Source organism: Dromiciops gliroides, chromosome 2 (assembly GCF_019393635.1).
Source record: "Dromiciops gliroides isolate mDroGli1 chromosome 2, mDroGli1.pri, whole genome shotgun sequence".
Taxonomy (NCBI): domain Eukaryota; kingdom Metazoa; phylum Chordata; class Mammalia; order Microbiotheria; family Microbiotheriidae; genus Dromiciops; species Dromiciops gliroides.
Window position 1 is genome coordinate 60,483,521 of NC_057862.1, and position 19,417 is coordinate 60,502,937.

At 44.9% G+C, this 19,417-nt stretch overlaps 1 protein-coding gene across 6 annotated transcripts in view; it reads left to right on the top strand.

Annotated features, from left to right (window-relative positions):
* Positions 1-19,417, top strand: part of ZMIZ1 (zinc finger MIZ-type containing 1) — a 469,106-nt gene that overhangs the window by 295,173 nt on the left and 154,516 nt on the right. For all 6 annotated transcript variants that reach the window (XM_043990032.1, XM_043990041.1, XM_043990031.1 and 3 more), the window contains exon 7: positions 8,363-8,468. In XM_043990032.1, coding sequence (XP_043845967.1) covers positions 8,363-8,468 — 106 coding nt within the window. The remainder of the gene's footprint in view (positions 1-8,362; positions 8,469-19,417) is intronic.

Genomic DNA, 19,417 nt, shown 5'->3' on the forward strand with positions numbered 1-19,417 from the left:
GAGATTATGTGGCTTGTCCACAGTCATATGTAGCTAGGGAGTATTTAAGCCAGGATTTGTAAAGCACTTAGCATACAGTAGATGCTTAATAAGTGCTAATTCCCTTCTATTACACAATGATGTGGTCATCACGGTGGCTTGATGAAGTGGATAGAATACTAGCCTTGGATCCAAGAAGTTTCAGATCCTGGGTCTGACTTATACTAGAGCAGTTAAATCAATGAGAAAGTCATTTAAATTCTCTAGCCCTCAGTTTCCTCCTCTGTAAAATGAAGGGGTTGGTCCAGATGACTTCCCAAGGTCCCTTCTCACTCTGAGTCTAGGATGCTATCTTTTTATACTCAGTGAGGGAGACAGCAGAGGGATCATTAATCCCATTTAATAGGTAAGAAAATAAATGCCTAGGGAAGTGGAAAGGATTTGTCCAAGGTCACAGAGCAAGTTAGGACTGTGTTTATACCCTGCATCCCTTGAATTAATCGGATGTTTTTTCCCATCATCTTGGCTGTGTGATCTTGATATTTCTGGACTTGGTTTCCCTATATGTAAAATAAAAGAATCAGCAGCAATGATTCCAGTGAACAAAAAGTAAAATATCAGAGGGAAGCTAGGTGGCACAGTGGATAGAGCACTGGACCTGGATTCAGGAGGACCTGAGTTCAAATCCGATCTCAGACGCTTAACCCTGGGCAAGTCGCTTAACCCCCACTGTCCTGCAAAAAGCAAACAAAAAAAAGTGAAATACCTCTTCCTTTCAGGCAAGAGATGGGGAGATAACTAAAGCAGACCACTGTATACCTTTTAAGATGTGCTCACGGGGCAGCTAGGTGGTGCAGTGGATAGAGCACCAGCCCTGGAGTCAGGAGGACCTGAGTTCAAATGTGGCCTCACTTAACCCCAATTGCCTCACCAAAAAAAAAAAAAAAAAAAAAAAAAGATGTGCTCGCTACCTCAAGTGGTTTTTCTTAACTGGTTTGTTGTTGTTGTTGTTGTAAGATTCAGTTCTTAGGGGGCAGCTAGGGGGCGCAGTGAATAGAGCACCAGCCCTGGAATCAGGAGTACCTGAGTTCAAATGTGGCCTCAGACACTTAACACTTACTAGCTGTGTGACCTTGGGCAAGTCACTTAACCCCAATTGCCTCACTTAAAAAAAAAAAAAAGATTCAGTTCTTAAATAGCAGAAGGCGGTGAATATCCAGAAATGAATGTGATATATACAAAAGGCGTTAACAAAACTTATTTTAGAGGAAGTAAGGGATTGGACTAAATGGCTCCCAAGTTATTCCTCTGACTGAAACATTTAGAGATTTCAAATAGAACGCTTAGGCTGCCCTTCATCGATTCTCTGGCCATGTCATCCAGGAAAGCCAGATTGGTATAATGGAAAGAACTTTGGGTATAGAGCTAGGACACTTAGCTTTAAATCCTGGCTTTTCTACTTCCTACCCTGAAAGTCTATACGGGCCTTCCCTACACTAAATCTAGGACCTTGTACCTCAGTTTCCTCATCTGTAAATGAGGAGGTTGGACTTGATGATGGTCTCTTGGGTTCCTTCCAGCTCTAAGTCTTACCTTATGAGATGCTCACAAGCACTCTGCAAGATTAGGTAAGTGAGATATGCCTACAGTCTTATCACCCTGCCTCCAGTCAGTCTATCCCACCTTTTCCCTGTTAATAATAACTCTCTGGGAAACAGCAGAATTTGCACATCAGGCTGTCAGAAAGAAGGTAAGGGTTGGGCAGCCATCATTACAGAATACCAACATATAACCTTTCTCAAGTAAACAGAGAAAAAAATAAAAAGTATGTTGACTCTCTACAAGGTTTAAACTGTCTCCTTCAAGTGTTCATTCAAAGTCCCAGCACTGGACTCATGTCTGCTGTGCCAAGGAAGGGCAGAAGGAGAAAAGTAGTATTTGATGGACTGGTGAGCTCCCACAGAAATGATGGAGGGGAGGCCAAACTGGAGCATGACCCAAAGTGGCCAGAAGAGGTCATGAGAAGGCTTCAGCCTTGGGGCATGCCCTTCTTTAGAGGGTCAGCAATCTGCAAGTCCTAACCTCCCTCCCTCACCCCAAGTATTTTCCTTTTGCATAACTGACAAGATGGTCTGGGGAGAGGTCTATGATTTAGTCCCAAAGGCCAGAGGTGGGTGTTTGTGTCTTTATCAAACCACTGTTTATTTTGAAACTTAACCGACAGGGAAGGGAAGGTGGGAGGGAGAAAATTCAGATCTAAAAATAAAATAAAATTTTAAAAAGAAAGCTAACATATAATTGCTGATTAACAGATGGCAGCCAGGTCAAATTTCTGGGTGGCTTTGAAGTTTGAGGAGAGAGGAACCCAAGGATGGGTGCCCCCCATCCTTTTCCAAGATACAGGTGGTGGTGGTGGTTCAGTCATTTTTTCAGTAATGTCTGACTTTTTGTGACCCCACTTGGGGTTTTCTTGGAAAAGATTACTGGAGTGGTTTGCCATTTCCTTCTGCTCATTTTACACACGAGGACACTGAGGCAAATAGGGTTAAATGATATGCCCAGAGTTACACAGCCAGTCAAATTTTAACTCGGGACTTCCTGACTCCAGGCTGCATACTGTATCCATTGTGCCACCTAGCTGACAAGGTGGAGTTGTGGAAGAAGCACCGCACTGAGAGACACAAGACCTGTGTTTAAGGCTGTGCTACACCAAAAAAAACCTTCATACTCACCATGGGCAAATTACTTTTCCTCTCTGAGCCTCAACTGCTTCTTCTGTCAAATGAGAGGCAAGCACTGAAAAGGAAAGAGTGTGGTTTAGTGATTATAGGGCCAACCTTAGAATGAGGAAGACCAGAGTTCAAACCCCACCTCTAACACTTTCTCACTATCTGATCCTAGGTAAGTTGTTTACCCTCTTTTGTTGCTGGTTTCTTCATCTGTAAAGATGAAGGTTTGGAAGTGCTGACCTCTGAGGTCCCTCCCAGCACTGGCTTTATCATCCTTCAAGCCATTCTCTATTTCCTGAGTGCCTGGGACTTTCCCCAGACCAAAGAGACTTCAGCCACAGGATAAGTACTCAGACAACTGGGTCCCCAGGAATCATTCCCAAGCAGCAGCCCTACCGCTAAGGTGGCCCTGACTTAGTTACAGACAGTATCTGAAAGAATGGGTGAGGAGGCTCCCTTTTAGGGTGGGATCCTTTGATGGATCGTCACTCTCATCAGTTCAGATGGGTACTCCCCTCACCAGCAGAGCCCACCTATATGTTCTCTTTCTCTATGGTTCTAGGAAGCAGCACGGCACAATGGAAAGAGTGTTGGGATTTTAATTCAGGTGCTGTCTCTGCTGCTTACTACCCATGCAACCTGAAGGTTGCACGTTACCTTTACCTCTCTGGGCATATTTCTAAAATGAAGAGGTTCCACTGGATGGCCTGTGAGACTGTCTAATACAGACTCAGAACAAGAACCAGAAAGGACTTCAGGGGTCATCTGTCACAACCCCTTTATGTTACAAATGAAACAAATTCAAATAATATACCTGTCCATGGTCACGTAGCTAATAAGCATCAGAGGCAAGATCTGAACCCAAATCCAACAGCTCTGTAGCCAGCAATCTGCCAACTCTGTCATGTCTCTGATGCTATGATCTTGTCAGTGTCCTTATGTAAAGTTGTCCATTTCACCAATGGGCTAGGGACTTGACTCTGGTTATTCTAATATGTCACAGACACCAGTGTAGGGCTCAAGCTACCCATCTGTTATCCTTCACCCTTGATACCTGAACCAACCCCATTCCTTTTTCCAATCATACACGGCCTTTGTGATGCCCTCTAAGTATACATGTCAACGTAGGTAACATGCCACAACCCGCTTCCACCCAATGCATTCGTGTCTTTCCATTGTCCTTTGGGTGGCTTGCAGTTTTTCTGAGATTGCAGTATTCTGTGACTCATGACTACACCACATTACCAAGAGATTATCGATGTTAAAGAGATGATATTTTGCAATAATTTTGTGGGGTGGTTTTAGGACTTCATGGTGAATTTAAGGTAAACTTAAGCAAGTCCTTCTTCATACGTTGGTTAATAAACCTAACCCTTAGGAGTGACAAAAAGGAATAGAAATGAAGTCAGAAAAGATTTAGGAAAAGTTATGAATGGCAGCTTTAGGAATGTTTTTTGAGAGGAACTGGAATGTACCCAGATTTTAAGGTCAATTAGAGGACAGCTGGGCCTTCCCAGTTCCCATGCCTGTGGACGTTAGAATGCTGAGATGGGTGGGCCATGAGCCCATGAATTCAGTTTGTCCTATCCCCTCTCCCCTCCTTCCTTCACAAGCATCCCACTTACCAGCTCCCACAAGCACTGCCTGAAAGTCAGGAGGGAAAAGAGGCATGCAGTAGTCATCTGTGGCTGAAAAGAGAAAAGATTTGTTGTTGTTGTTGGTTTTTTTCTTTCTTAAGTAAATCAGATCAATGATATTAGCTTATATGGGGAGACAAAGTAGAGTCAGCAAAGTTGGACAGAGAGAGAGAGGCATTTTCTCCTTAGTTCTAGGACCCCTTGGAGATGGAACAATGAAGCTGATTTTGGTCTTTACACCCTCCCCCGCCCTGGACCTCTGGTTTTTCCACTTTTTAAATGAGAATGGAAATAACATTGCCTGTCACCTTTGTTGTTGTTGCTCAGTCTTATCCAGCTCTTCATGTCCCTATTTGTTGGCAAAGATACTGGAGTAATTTGCTATTTCCTTCTCCAGCTCATTTTACAGAGAAGGAAACTGAGGCAAACAGAGTTAAGTGATTTGCCCAAGGTCACACAACTAGGAAGTATCTGAGGCCAGATTTGAACTTTGGTGTTTCAGACTCCAGGCCCAGCACTCTATCCACTGAACCACTGAAAGAATCCTTAGTAGTAAGCAGGGAAAAACGAGACCAATATAAATGAGCTGTGGTAGTGGAAGTCTCCTATGTCATATTGGCTTGGAAATATGTTCTCTGTTTGCTCAGGAAAAACTAAGCAAACATTTCAGCCACAGGAAGGCCCTTTCTTCTCAGGGATTCTGGTTCGGGGACTGTTTCCTTTGCCTCCATTAGCTAGACTCCAGTGCAGAGGGGAGAATGCCCCAACTGAGTCTGTGCTAGGAATTAGTATGCTGTAATTGAGCCAATCAATCAGTAAACATTTATTAAATGCTAGACAGGTAGGCAGGAGATCTGAATTCTAATCCCAACTTTGTCATTAGCTAGCTTTGCGACCCTGAGCCAGTTAGTTCACCTATTAATGCCCCAGGTGAGTCTGAAAGGCTAGCGATAGAGCAAGTGAGGGATCTGGATTAGCAGAGGGAGTGCCCTCACCTGGGAGTTACCTAAACCGATGAAATCATAGGTCTCTTCTAACAAAATTAATACATAAGATCAGAGGGTTGAACCAGATGGTTTCCAAGGTCCCTTTTGTAGCTAAGATTCTATTATTCTTTATTAATTTTTTTTTGGTAGGGCAGTGGGGATTAAGTGACTTGCCCAGGGTCACACAGCTAGTAAGTGTCAAGTGTCTGAGGTCAGATTTGAACTCAGGTACTCCTGAATCCAGGGCTGGTACTTTATCCACTGCGCCACCTAGCCGCCCCAAACAAACTTTTTTTTTTCTTTTTTTGGTGAGGCAATTGGGGTTAAGTGACTTGTCCAGGGTCACACAGCTAGTAAGTGTCAAGTGCCTGAGGTCAGATTTGAACTCAGGTCCTCCTGACTCCAGGGCCAGTGCTCTATCCACTGTGCCACCTACCTGCCCCCTCTATTATTCTTTATTAATTATCATTTTCTAAGCAACTCTCTGTAAGTTGCAAAGAAAATATGATATGTATTGGTGAAAGGATTTTCCTCACCTGGTCATTCCCTAGACCAGTGAAATCACAAGACCAGTCCATTTCCTATCAATATCCATAATAATAATAACAACAACAACAACAAACAACACTAAAATCTGACCTGTTCTGTCTATGTGAATCTCCATTTCCAAATCAGCTGTAATAACACGGTCTGCTTATAAACTGCATCATTGTCCACAGCAATTCCTTCTCAATAATAGAAATCCCATTTTTGTGCTGTTAATTAGAAAGTCTAGATGCTAGAAAGCAGTTCAGAATAATACAATTCACCCAATACTGCTGAAGAGTTAACCTATAAGTGTTAAATGTACTGTATCATTCCACGATACAGTGGAACAACTTTGTAATTAGTAACACTTAAAAAAAAAAAACCCAACAACTCCCTGTACTGTGTCTGTAAAGAATAGACACCAAGGGTTTGCAATCCATTATGTGTCTGCCAGTGATGGCATGGGTGCTTGTTGTTGCTACCTCATTGCTCTCTTCACTGCTGGTGAATGAAAGACAGTACTGTCCTCTGCCCACTATAAGAATAATGGCCAAAAAAAGAATGGCAGCCATAGGCATTAACCTCTTTCTCTTCCCTATCTCCAAGGAGATGTTTACTATTTCTTGACGTACCCATAGGGAAGGGATTAGAACCTTGGTGTGTGCCACTTTTCAAATGTTTGATATGCCATTTTTATTTAGAGTCATCATGTATCCCATATTTTTAGGACACTCCTAATTGAAAGAATAGAGGGTACTTTAAAAAATCATGATGTTTTTATAATGACCAGGCATAACTCCTCCAAGAAGAGATGAATAAATCTACTTCCTTTTCCTTTGTTGCAAAATGGGGGGATCACATTTGTAGAACATTGTATATATTCTCATAAATGATTAGTTTTGTTAAACTGCTGTTATTTTTGGTTAAAAGGGAAGGCTGGAGGGGGAGGAATATATTCTGAAATGAATATGATATTTAAAAAGGTATTAATAAAAAAATCTCAAGAGTTTAGTAAGATTTTTTTGGATGGAGCACTACAAATTCTCTTAAACTGGTGACTGGAATAGCTAGGTTCATAGCGGATAGAGTGCCAGGCTTGGAGTCAGGAAGACTTGGCTTGCTGGACTTAATTCCAGCCTCAGACACCTACTAGCTGTGTGACCTTGGGCAAATCATTTAACCTTGTTCGCCTCGATTTCTTTACCTGTAAAATGAGCAGGAGAAGGAAATGGCAAACCACTCTATTGTCTCTGCCTAGATAACCCCAAATGGGGTCACAAAGAGTCACAAGACAGAAGAATGGCTGAAAACTGGTGACCAGCTCCTAAGTGGAGATAATTCTGTGGGCAAGGGAGGGTGACATGAATTCATAAGAGTCAAGGATGGAATGGAAAGGCACCATCCTGTATGAATTCAAAGTTGAGGGTGTCATCTTCTAGAAGCCAGTGAAAGGTACTTGGATACCATATCATACCTCTCCTCCCAGCTAGGTACACTGGCATCTCCTATCTGACTTTGCTGGGTCACAGGCAACTGACCTTTCTGCCCAACTTTAATATGGCCCAGGAGGTAGGAGGCGGACAACATTTCTCAGCTCTGCCCTTGCCCATAGAAAACAATCCCTAGGAACCGATCCCCAGATATAAGGGATAAGAATGAAAGAGGGGGCAGCTAGGTGACTCAGTGGATAAAGCACCGGCCCTGGATTCAGGAGGACCTGAGTTCAAATGTGACCTCAGACACTTGATACTTACTAGCTGTGTGACCCTGGGCAAGTCCCTTAACCCTCATTGCCCCCCCCAAAAAAAAAGAATCATCCACTGCCAAAATGAAATTGCATTTTGGTATAAATGGAAAGAGGCAGGAACTTGGGACTCTGGTTTTGTGACCTGGGAGCAAGTCACTTCACCTCAGTTTCCTCATTGTAAAATGGAGATAATATCTGCCCTGTCTGTTTCTCCATCCCTCACCTCCCACTGCAGACACTTACTAGGCTGTGAGAACAGAAGAGTCACTCCATCTCTCTCAGCATCACAGTCCAGTGGAAAGAACACTGACTTGTCTCTGGAGTCAGGGTTCAAACACTGTCTGATACGACCTGTGTGACTCTCTTAACGTGGCTGGGCTTCAGTTTCCTCAACTTTAAAATGTGGGTGTTGAATTGTATGGTCTTTGGGGATCCTTAACAACTCTAGATCTGTGACCCTGCGGTCCTCAGTTTCTTATCTGTAAAATGGGGTTAAGCCTAGCTCCTACCTTAAAGGGTGGTTATGAGGAGTGAAAAAATGTATGTGAAAGTGCCAAGTGTGATATGCAGGAAAGGGGGGGGCGGTGATGGTGAGGATGATGTTATATGAAGGGCAATATGAAGATATTAGAGGTGTGTCCCCCGCCCCCGCAAATGCTGTTCTTTACGGAAGCAGATCAGGTATTTGCTTTGATTTGACAATTATTTGGAAAATGACACACTTTCTCTCTCTTCTCTCCCTCTGTCTCCTTTCAGGTTGTCAGTCGAGTAGCAGCCCAACAAGGATTTGACCTGGATCTTGGCTATAGACTGCTGGCCGTATGTGCTGCAAACCGAGACAAATTCACTCCAAAATCAGCTGGTAGGTACAACCGAGTCACGCTTCCTCCCCACACTCCCTTTTGAGGTTCACTGGGAAGCACAGCCTTCCCCAGCAGAAGGACTCTTCCCCTGCTTTCTTCCATGGCATTGTTCCGTCTTTGCATCCATAAGGCTTTGGGGTGGACTGGATGTTGGTTTGCAAGCATTTGCATTTTCTTTCTCATTGAGGGGAGTGAATGGGAGGGGAAATCGTTTATTGTTCACTTTTTTTAACTTATTATTAATAACAACAACAAAAATAGCCAGAGAACTGGATTTGAAGTCAGGAAGGGAAGACCCAGGTTCAAAACCCACTGGAATCCATTCTGAGCTGTATAAACCTAAACATGTTCCTTAACTTCCCTCAGCCTCAATTTCTTCGTCTGTAAAATGGAGTCAACAATATACCTTGCAGAATGGTTGTAAGGGATAAGTGAAATGATGTATGTAACCTTGAGGTGCTATTGCGATTGTCAGTTATTATTGTTGTGGCTGCTACTTATTACAACCTACGTCGACTCCTTCAGGCACTAGGTAGAATTGGGCTGATGACTTCAGGAACTCTACCAAAAAAACAGGCAGATTTCAAAAAGACAAACCCTGAACTGAGTCCGCTGGGTTTCTTGCACACTGGGCCTAGGCTTATAAGACCCCGTGCTGTGTAAACAGCCCTCTGAGTACTCGCCTCTCAGTACCTCCTTAAGGTTCTTGTCCCATAAGGGGGCTTGGGAATCGAGCCGCAGCACCTATGAATTAGTCCATGGCTCTTGGACTGCCTACACAAAAACCCAGCCCTTTGCTGGGTGCCCAGACTTCCCTCTCCATCATCACTGAGTTAGGCTCAGCCTCCACCCAGCTTGATTTCCTTCTCCTTTCTGTGCGGGTACATGGAGGGCTGCCACAGGCCCTGAGAGGAAAGTTGATCTCATTTATCAATACCATCCTTATTACAAGTGTCAGTAGTATTAAATTATGAAGGATAACATTCAAAGCAATAACTGCCAACAATAATGTTTATTAATAATAACAACAGTGATTGCTCTGCTTCCCCCTCAACTCCAGCTGGGTATCTCTATAGTAAATGACCCTCACCCAGCATCCTCTTGGTCCCTTTCTCAATTTCCTATTCTGGAAAAGTTGTAGTTAAATGTGGATGCTGATCATTCAGAGAGCCTTCCTTTGAATCACTTCTTCTCCTCTCCCTCATCATTTCTCTACACCTTCAACCTCATTGAACCATTCCCCCTCCCCTCCAAGCCAGTGTTCCCCTGCTAAGAAACAACCTCTCTGCCTGATTTTGCTTCTCTTAAACCATTCAGAGTTCCCAGGAAGCCCAGCTCAACACACACACACACACACACACACACACACACACACACACACACACACACACACACAAGTCACCCTCCCCCTTTCCACTACCCTTTATCCTCCATCCTGATTTTTGATCTCATAACTTAGCCAGTTCAGAGATGCATTGTCTTCACCAAGGCCACACAGCAAGCTAGTGACAAAGCCAGCTCTCAAACTTTGATCTCCTCATTTCCAAACCAATCTTCTTTCCACTCTACAATATCACCCTTGATTTTACCCCTGGAGTTCTTAATCTTTTTTTATGTCATACCCTGTTTTGGCAGTCTATTTAAGTCTGTTGACCCCTTCTCAAAATAATGTTTTTAAATGTAGAAAATAAAATCCACAGGATTACAAAGGAAACCAAAGTTGGAAAAAAATGAACACGGAATTGTTTTTTCCTCATCCAAAGTACACAGAGCTCTAGACATCTCTCCATGGACCCTGTGGGGGTCTGTACACCCCAGCTTATGAGTCTCTGATTTGTCCCTACCCTTCCTAATTATCATCCCATCTTCCTTCTTCCCCAAGGGGCTCTAGATGGGCTTCATCTTTCATCCTCCCTATGGCACTGCTCCCATCCATCAGTCTTTATATCAGGAACCCAGTTTTCAATCTCATGATGGTCCCCAAGGATTCCATCTACACTTTTACTCACCAGTATTTCTACTGTTTATTTGGAGGGTTCTATTTCATTCTGGGAAATGTAAGCTCTTTGAGGACAGGGTCTGGGTCCTTTTGTCTTTTGTGTTGTTGTATTTCTCCACCCCTAGAACTTCACACAGTGTCTGCCACATGGCAGGTGCTTAATAAATCTAGACAGCATCAATTGGGGGTAGTCTTAGAAGGAAGGCGGTCAGACTAAGGAGGAGTAGAAAAGACTTCTTGAAAAATGGTGATCTCCATATCTCCGGATGGATTTGCTCTGCATGTCCTGATTTGTGCATGTCAGTCTTTCTGTATCTGTGTGCGTGTATATATATCTTTTTCTTGATCTTTTTCTCCTGTGCCTCCTGTTACATATCTGTCTTTTTCTCTCCCTATCTCTATATCTCTGATGTCTCTTTGTCTCCCGTCTCTCACCATTGGGTACCTGTTTCTTTCCCTGGCTGGCTTTCTGTGACCCAGGCTCTGTTCCGTGTCTGTGTCTCTCTGCCTGTCTCTCTCTCTCTCGTCTCCTCAGCCCGTTTCGCCCTCCTGCGGGCTGTCCCAGCCTCTCCCGTGTCTTTATTCCCCATGGAAGGCTGGGAGAGGCGAGGGAACCCCAGAGATCATTTCCTCTACATCTCCTTTCTCCTGCCTCCCCTTCTACTCATTCCCTTAACCTACCAGTGCTCTTCAGGCTCTGACAAGGAGCACGTACCAAATGCTGACCGTCTCAGCCACTTGGAGATAGAGCTCCCAGAGCAAGCATTTTAACTTGGTTTGATTAACAGATCCCTTTGGCAGCCTGGTAATGGAAGGAAATGTTGCATTTCCATTAGAAGTCAGCGAAAATAGAGATAGCATCTTCTCCTCTCCTGAGTCACTGAGCCCCCAAATCTCTCCCTGGGTCCAGGGACCCCAGATTAAGAACCTCAAAGGACAGAAAAGCACTGGGCCTCTGGAAGCTCTGTTGTCTCTGAACGCCCATGTTTCTGCCTTCACAGAAGCTCTGGAGTCCCCTGGGTCCCCTGGCTTCGGGGCCTCTGGCTGACTCCGTCTTAGCTTCTCCCAGTGTTTCTCCTTGTTCCTGTTTTTGCCTTCTTACCCACTCACCATTACACTCTCTCCCCGGTCCCTAGACTTTCTCTCCATTTCTTTCTCTGCTTCTGAATCCCCCTCTCTCTGGAACTTTCTGTCTCTGCCTATGTCTGTCTCTGTTGTCTGTCTGACTCTGTGTCTTTGTCTCTGTCTCTCTGTCCCTGCATCTTTCTGACTTTCTGTCTTTGTCTCTGTTTCTATCTCTGTATTTCTGGTGCCAGCTGTGTGTCTGACTTTCAGTATCTGTGTCTCTCTGTATCTCTGTCTCTGCATCTTTCTGACTTTCTAGCCCTAGCATTGTCTCTGTTTCTCTCTCTGTCTCTGTCCAGTGCTGGCTCTGTGTGTGTGTGTGTCTGACTTTCTTTCTCTCTTTCTTAGTCTCTCTGTCTTTCTCTGTATCTGGTACTGGCTCTGTGTCTGTTTGCATCTGCCTGACTTTCCGTGTCTCTCTGTCTCTGCTTCTGCATCTGTCCCTGTCTGGTGGCTGGCTCTGTGTCTATCTCTGATTATCTGTCTCTTTCCACCTAACCCCTCCTCTGTCTCTCTCTGTGTGTCTCTCTGTGTCTCTCTCTCATCCCTAACTCTGTTTCATCCAGTTTCTGTCTTCCTTTTGTGTCTCTGTGTTTTTCTGTCTCTCTTGCATTTCCCCGTGTGTGTCTTGATCTTTAGATAGCTCTCATCCTGTTTCTCTCTCTCTCTCTCTCTCTCTCTCTCTCTCTCTCTCTCTCTCTCTCTCTCTCTCTCTCTCGGCCAGGCTGGGGCCAGACAGGGGGACGACAGATGAGATCATACAGATCAAGTGCTTTGTCCACAGAGATGATGGTGGCTGCAAACTCCCTCCTGGCCTTTCTGATGCAGGAGGGGGAGAGGAGGGGGGGGCCCCCGAGGGCAGGGCTGTTCAGAGGAAAGAGAGACTCCAGAACCCATGCACCTTAGGAGAGCTGCAGAGAGGGAGAGACCCACAGGAAAACACACACACACACACACACACACACACACACACACACTCTCTCTCTCTCTCTCTCTCTCTCTCTCTCTCTCTCTCTCTCTCTCTCTCTCTCTCTCTCTCTCTCTCTCTCACTCTCTCACTCTGCAGCACAGTGGCCAAGCCAGGATGCTCAGTGTCAGAGTCCCAGCCATGCTTTGTTCTTGTACAGCCTCTGGTTTTTGCTCAGGCTTCCTTTCCCCCACCCCCACCCCTGACCACTTGTCGTCCCATGATCACCCTTTGGCTGCAGGGCTGTCCTAAAGGCCGTTGGATCTCCTCCTCCCCCCAGAACAACTTCTTCACCTAGGCATCTTTTTCCGAATGACTCCCCAGAAAGACGCTCTGTCTACATGCCCTCTACAGATCTTTCCTATGTACGTGTTTTGCACTTTTTCTGTCAGGAAGTCCTTCCTGCTGTCCGACTGGACGCCTTTCTGAGCCCACCCAGACCCCTCTTAGTTGTCCCCTCTTCTGTGACAAGAACTGTCACTTTCATAATGATCTTCCTGAAGCATGAATCGGTGGTGGAGGTGGGGAGCTAGCTCATCTCTTCTCTTTCCCCAGTGTTTCTTCTTCTAGTCTTACAGACCTTAAAACTGAGGCTGCAAGATGTTTTCTGTGGTCTTTCCTCTCGCTTCCAAAGCAAGGCCATCACCCTCACTACCATTTTCTCTCTGGGGACTTGTAAATTACATGTGTTCTGGGCAACTGTCTACCGGCAGTGAGCAAATTAGTCATTTCTGCCTGTGTGAAAAGTTGACCCTTTTGTCAACCTAATGGTTTGTTATTAAACTGTCCTCATTAGGGGGCCTGAGCATGGGGAAGGGTGGTTTTTTAAAACCATCACATCCCATAAACAAAATTAGCTTTGGGAACAGAATAAAGACAAGCAGAATCTATCATTTGATGTCACGATCTACAAACACCTTTCTTTTGGGTTGTTTTGTTGGGGGTGGTTTGACTGCCCTAAGTGATCCAGAAGCCTGCAGCTGAGCAAGGAAACCTTTAGTTTGGATAAAGAAGAGCAGTTCCTCACAGACAGTCATTTGATCTAGAGGTCACTATCCCCCCCCCCCCCCCCCCCCGTCTCTCTCCCCCTTCTCCTCTCCCATAGTGAACTGAAAACCCAGATCTCTAATAGTCCCACCCCACCACCAGTAGTTGCAGCTGAGTGGTCTGTAGTGGTACCATAGGGTCTCAGGAAATCCGTGGGCACCCTGATGGTTTGTAACTGTGGGAGTGGGGGTGAAAGCAGGCTCAGGCTGAGGTTGGGCTTCCCTTAGAGCCAACTTCGGCCCAGCAGCTAAGCTTCTAAATCTAGCTTCTTTACGGAATCAGTTCTCCGGACTGTGTGGCCTTAGGTGACCAAGAAACATAGAATCTTCCCACTTCAGATGGATCAGGTGTCCTTCTCCCTGGCACTTATGGTAAATTTTAGTATAGGGTAGTGAGTCTAAGTGTATGGGGCATGCTTGAGGGATAAAGCCAGCCATCCAGAATAATACCAGCCTGCCACCCCCCAGTTCGGCGTACTCAAGAAGCAACTCTTCTGTTCCCTGGTTAATTGCTTCCTGTTTGAGGCATGCTTGCCACATGTGTCTCTGTGTAATGTGAGTCCACACCATAAACAGCCCTGCTGCCTTTTACCATTTTTACCCCCATTGCATTTCTGCCGTGGCTGCTTCTGCCCACTACGGTGATTTGCTCTTAAGTCCCAGACTATGCCATTGACTTTTTAAAGTTGCCTTTACCTCTCTTTTCCTTCATCCTAACTGCCTCCTCATCCTCATCATCTCTGCTCCCTCTGTCCTTGTTCCGTGGCCCTCCCCAGAGACAAGGAGGCTTGGAGACATTCATCATACAAATGATAGTGTTCAGGGGTCACACTCACTGAAGAAGCTGGGCCGTTGATGAAAGCCCCTCAGGACTGGCCTTTGGGGATTCATCAGGAGAAACAACTCACCTCTAGGCTGCCCTGTGCTTGACATAAGTAAATTCTAGAGAATTTGTTAACATTATTTATCAGTTCCCCCCTAAACTCAGTCCCGGCCATACCATTGAAATTGCTGACAGTCCCCAAAGAATTAACTTGTACTTTTTCAAGGCTTTGGGAGCTGAAAGCATCTCCCTCCTTCACCCTATGCATCTTTCTGCAGAATTACAAATTCCGACCTAACCACCTCAACCCTCTCTTTTCAAGCCTTTCCCACCATGCTTTTCCCATCCACCTTGGGCTGGCCACTGCCCTATGCTCTCTTCTCTCTTCTTCTTCTTTTTTAGTGAGGCAACTGGGGTCAAGTGACTTGCCCAGGGTCACACAGCTAGTAAGTGTTGTGTCTGAGGCCGGATTTGAACTCAGGTACTCCTGACTCCAGGGCTGGTGCTCTATCCACTGCGCCATCTAGCTGCCCCTCTCCTCTTCTTTATTAGAAAACTGTCTGTTCTCAACCAAGGCTTAGCCATCAGTCACTTATACGTGAGTCTGAATTAGTCATTGAGTCAATCAATCAACAAGCATTTATTTAGAGACTCTATTCTCCCAGAAATATTTGTAGTTCTAGCTACAAGGAAAAGGAAGGCTGTCCTCTCTTTCAAGGATGTATTGGGACCAGGTGAGTGAGGAATTTTCTTAAGTGGTGGAAGAAAAAGGATCCTGGGACCCTGCAACCACAGGACATGGGCAGCATAGAGCCAGCCCTACCTGAATCACTAGACTTACTGATGACACGTCCACGGAAGACCTCCAGGCACCTGGTTATTTGCTGTTACTTTCCTGGACCGTGTGGACTGTGGGGGAACTGAGCTTTCCACCCTCTGAACTCCCTCCCAGCACTATATGGAGAATCCTGTAACTAGAAGAACTGGTTTTCAAAATAATGACCCTTAGGCACTGGGAGAACCTTTATCCTCAGAGATCCAGTTCTGTTCCCTGGAATGAACAGTGGGGACGTGGTATTTTGGGATACATTTCAACAAGGTCTGAAGCAAAAAGGGTCTTTTAGTTTAATACTCCCTACACCAGAGCAGCCTCTTTCCTTACCCTCCTAACTGAGGCTTAGACTTGCAGAATCTTAGAATTAGAAAAGACTTTAAAGAGAGTCACTCCATGGAGGAAAAGAGAGAGAGACTCCCACGGTGGATGTTTACTTCCTTTGTGACCTCACTGTATCTGACTGGGCCTCAGTTTCCTCATTTGTAAAATGAAGGGAGGTGGGTTAGATAACCTCTAAGGTTTCTTTTGGTTCTGTGTCTAAAATCCTATGAACCGGGGCAGCTAGGTCGCTCAGTGGATAGAGCACCGGCCCTGGAGTCAGGACCACCTGAGTTCAAACCCGGCCTCAGACACTTAACACTTACCAGCTGTGTGACCCTAGGCAAGTCACTTAACCCCAATTGCCTCACCAAAAAAAAAAAAAAAGATCCTATGAACCTAGACAGGGAAAGCGACTTGCCAAATGTCAAACAGCTGGTGACTGATAGAGAGTATTGAGGACTATAACCTTCTGTTTCCTGATTTCCCAGCCAGCTCTCTTTCCACATAGGTCTTTGTTATGTTCTTTAGCTGAATCAGTATCCTTCTTCTCTCCCCTCCTTCAGGCAGAGGGTTTTGAGGTCTGGGTGTTCTGTTAGTTTGGAATTAACTCAGCTCCACTATTGGGAAGAAGGATGGATGGGGGAAAGGGGACCAAGTGACAGGGCATTTCCAGATATGGGGCTTGGAAAATTGCTGCCTTGACTAGGTTTGAATGCTCTGGGGATTTGGGAGTGAAGGCTCCAGGACAGAGAGGTAAGAGTGTAGGCAAATAGGGGGTGGGGAAGAAGAAAGGAGAGAGAGGGAGAGGGAGAGGGAGAGAGAGGGAGGGAGAGAGAGAGAGAGAGAGAGAGAGAGAGAGAGAGAGAGAGAGAGAGAGAGAGAGGGAGGGAGGGAGAGAAAATGAATGGAGAGTGAGACACATACAGGAGAGAGATGCAGGAGACAGGGAGCCCACAATATCCTGTGCTGTCTCAGCAGTTTCCTCTGACACAACCCTCTCTGATTCCCCGGTATCCCCAGGGGGCCTGCCTTTTCTTGTTAAGAAATGTGTCATCTATCTCATCTCCCTCTGATCTGGTGAGATTAGCTCTGAGGTAGCTCTCCCACCAAGCTCCAGGTTTTCAGGGAGTTTGCTGAGGAGGCCGACTTTGGTGATGATTTGTTTTCTCAGCCTGTCAGCTATGCAAGGGAGAAAGGGAAGAGAGGCACCCCGACCCAGGAGGGGGAGGATGTGCTGCTGGCATATATTTAACCTGCACTCATCCATCAGGCGATGACGATATCCTTAGGTAAGTGTCTAGGGCACAGGAGCACAGGCAGGGACGGAGCGTCTCAGAGAAGGACAAGTTTGCCTTTGCAACATCTATCATAGCTAACATTTATACAGTGTTTTATAGTTTGCAAAGTGCTGCTCTTATCCATTATCTCATTTGTCACTCCAAAGACACCATGAGCTAGGGAGCCAGAACAGGGACTTAGGAGACCTATTTTTCAGACTGGAAAAATAAGGCGCAAGCACGCTGGCCACACAGCCAGCACTGAAGTGGAAAGTCTTCTGTTCTTTTACTGTTTTTACTATTGTCCCTTCCACATCGCAGCTTTCCCCATCTCAGTTTCTATATATCGCTGGTCAGCATAAGAAACTAAATAGGAATTTTGGGGGAGTTTTGTGGTAGCCACAGATGACACAGAAAAGATATTTTTACTTTACATTGACCTACATATAGCCTATGACCAAACACTTAACCCAAATTTTACAATAAAGTACTGTAAACACCCCCTTAAAAAAAAGGAAAAAATTCTCTGGTACGAAGGGCAGGCCAAAAAACTTGACGTGAATTTTCCCTCTGACACCCGTGATGGGGAAGGGATAACTATATATACCACAAACTGTTCAGTAAACCTCAGTATCTAAAGAGGAAATTAACAGCCTTAAGTAGAAAAGTGTGACAAGGGACTAGAAATAATAATAATAATAATAATGGTAATGAATGAACATTTCTATAACCCTTCCATATATTATCTCATTTGATCTTCACAACAGCCCCGTAATATAGGTACTATTATTACTCCTGTTTTACACATAAGAGATGAGGGCTTCAAATTCAGTGATTTGCCCAGGTTTTCATGCTAGTAAATGTCTGAGGTAGGATTTGAACTCAGGTTTAGCTACTCTAAAGAAACCTACATTCATCAATCTACTAGACCAAGAAAGACAGGGGAAATGACAGGTTTAAAAAAAAAAAAACAAACCAGAGTTTCCCAGAGAGGCAAAAACAGGAATGTAGGAAACAGGTGATAGGATTCCCATGGAGGGAGCCCTGGGTATGTGAAATTCTTTATCTTTGAATGGCTGGGAAAGGACTCCAAAATCCTCAGTTCTGGTCTTTTGGGTAATCCACCTTATCTTTCTTGGCTTCAGTTTCCTTATATGTCCTCTGGGGATAATAATTCCAGCCTACTCAAAGATGTTGTATGGGTCATATTAGGGACTAGATCATAATCTGATATTTATGTAGTGCTGTAAGGACTGCAAAGGTCTACAGATCAGATGCCCCCTCCTACATGAGACCTTTCCTGATCTCCCTGCCCCCAATCTCTACCCCCAGCTGTCAGTGCTTTCTCCTTGAAATTACCTTGAATTTTTTTCTATATATTTTCTATGTATCTATATGAATACGTGTGGTCTCCCTCTATAGATTGTCAGCTCCTTGAGGGCAGGAACTATTTTAATTTCTGCCTTTGTATCCCTGGGACAGTGCCTGGCCCTAATATAGACCTTAGTAAATGCTTGATGATTGATTAATTTCCAAGCATTTGATCCTCACAACCCTATGACACAGACACCTCCGGCATCATTAAGCCCACTTTATAGATAAGGAGATTAAAGCTCAGAGAAATTGTTTGACTAAGGATAAAACATCTAATAAGTGTCAGAGGTGGGATTTGAACCCAAGTTGTCTTGACTCCAAGGCTAAACATTATTCCTCCCATGTCATGAAGTCAGACTGCTTCCAGTAAAAAGCAGTAACCCCAACCTGTCCATGGGCTTTTGAGTCAGGCTACCCCAGCTATGCCAGGATATCAGAAACATACACCCAATTAATGTGTCATTAAGTAGAGGTTTCCCATCAGGTTGACTGCTTACCAAGAGAAATGATCATAATTGGAGAGGGATTCCGAATGAGCATTACATCTTTCCAGTTCATCTTTCTATTTGTCGTTCACTTTTTAAGAGTTCTACAGGCTTATTCGCAGAGATCTGATTGGCTTTCCAGAATCTAAAACTCCACTACTCCCCTGAAATTCACCATCTTCCCTGCCTAGAATACATACATACTTGTCTGTGTCAGCCCAGATATGAAGCCTCCTTGTGAACTGGAGTTTCATTGACTGTCTTCTCTCCTGGCAAAAGCAGGATTCCCACACTCCCTCATGACTTTAGCCAGTGGCGACTTGGCCATTGATGCCCCATATGTCCTAAGTAGACAGGATAGTAAAATTGTGGTTCCCTTGTTCTCTGCATTGACGGTAGGCTAACCGGGCCTGGAGCCATCTCTGAATTCCAGATGGGCTAGGGATTAGCCGACATATCCAGTGTAGAGAGCAGGAGAGGTGGAATCTTATAACTGGCCGTCTTCCAAGTCTTCCTGCTACACCCACTTAAAAGCACTTGTCTTTCAAGCCTGCTTCCTATTGCCTAAAGACTCCTGTATGTCCTCTGTACAGTTAATTTCCAGACGAACTCATCCCAGGATAGCTGTTGAGAAGGTTAAATGACATCACTGGAAAGGTTTTAGTTTAGTGAGCTGGGCAGGCTTCAGTTCTATGG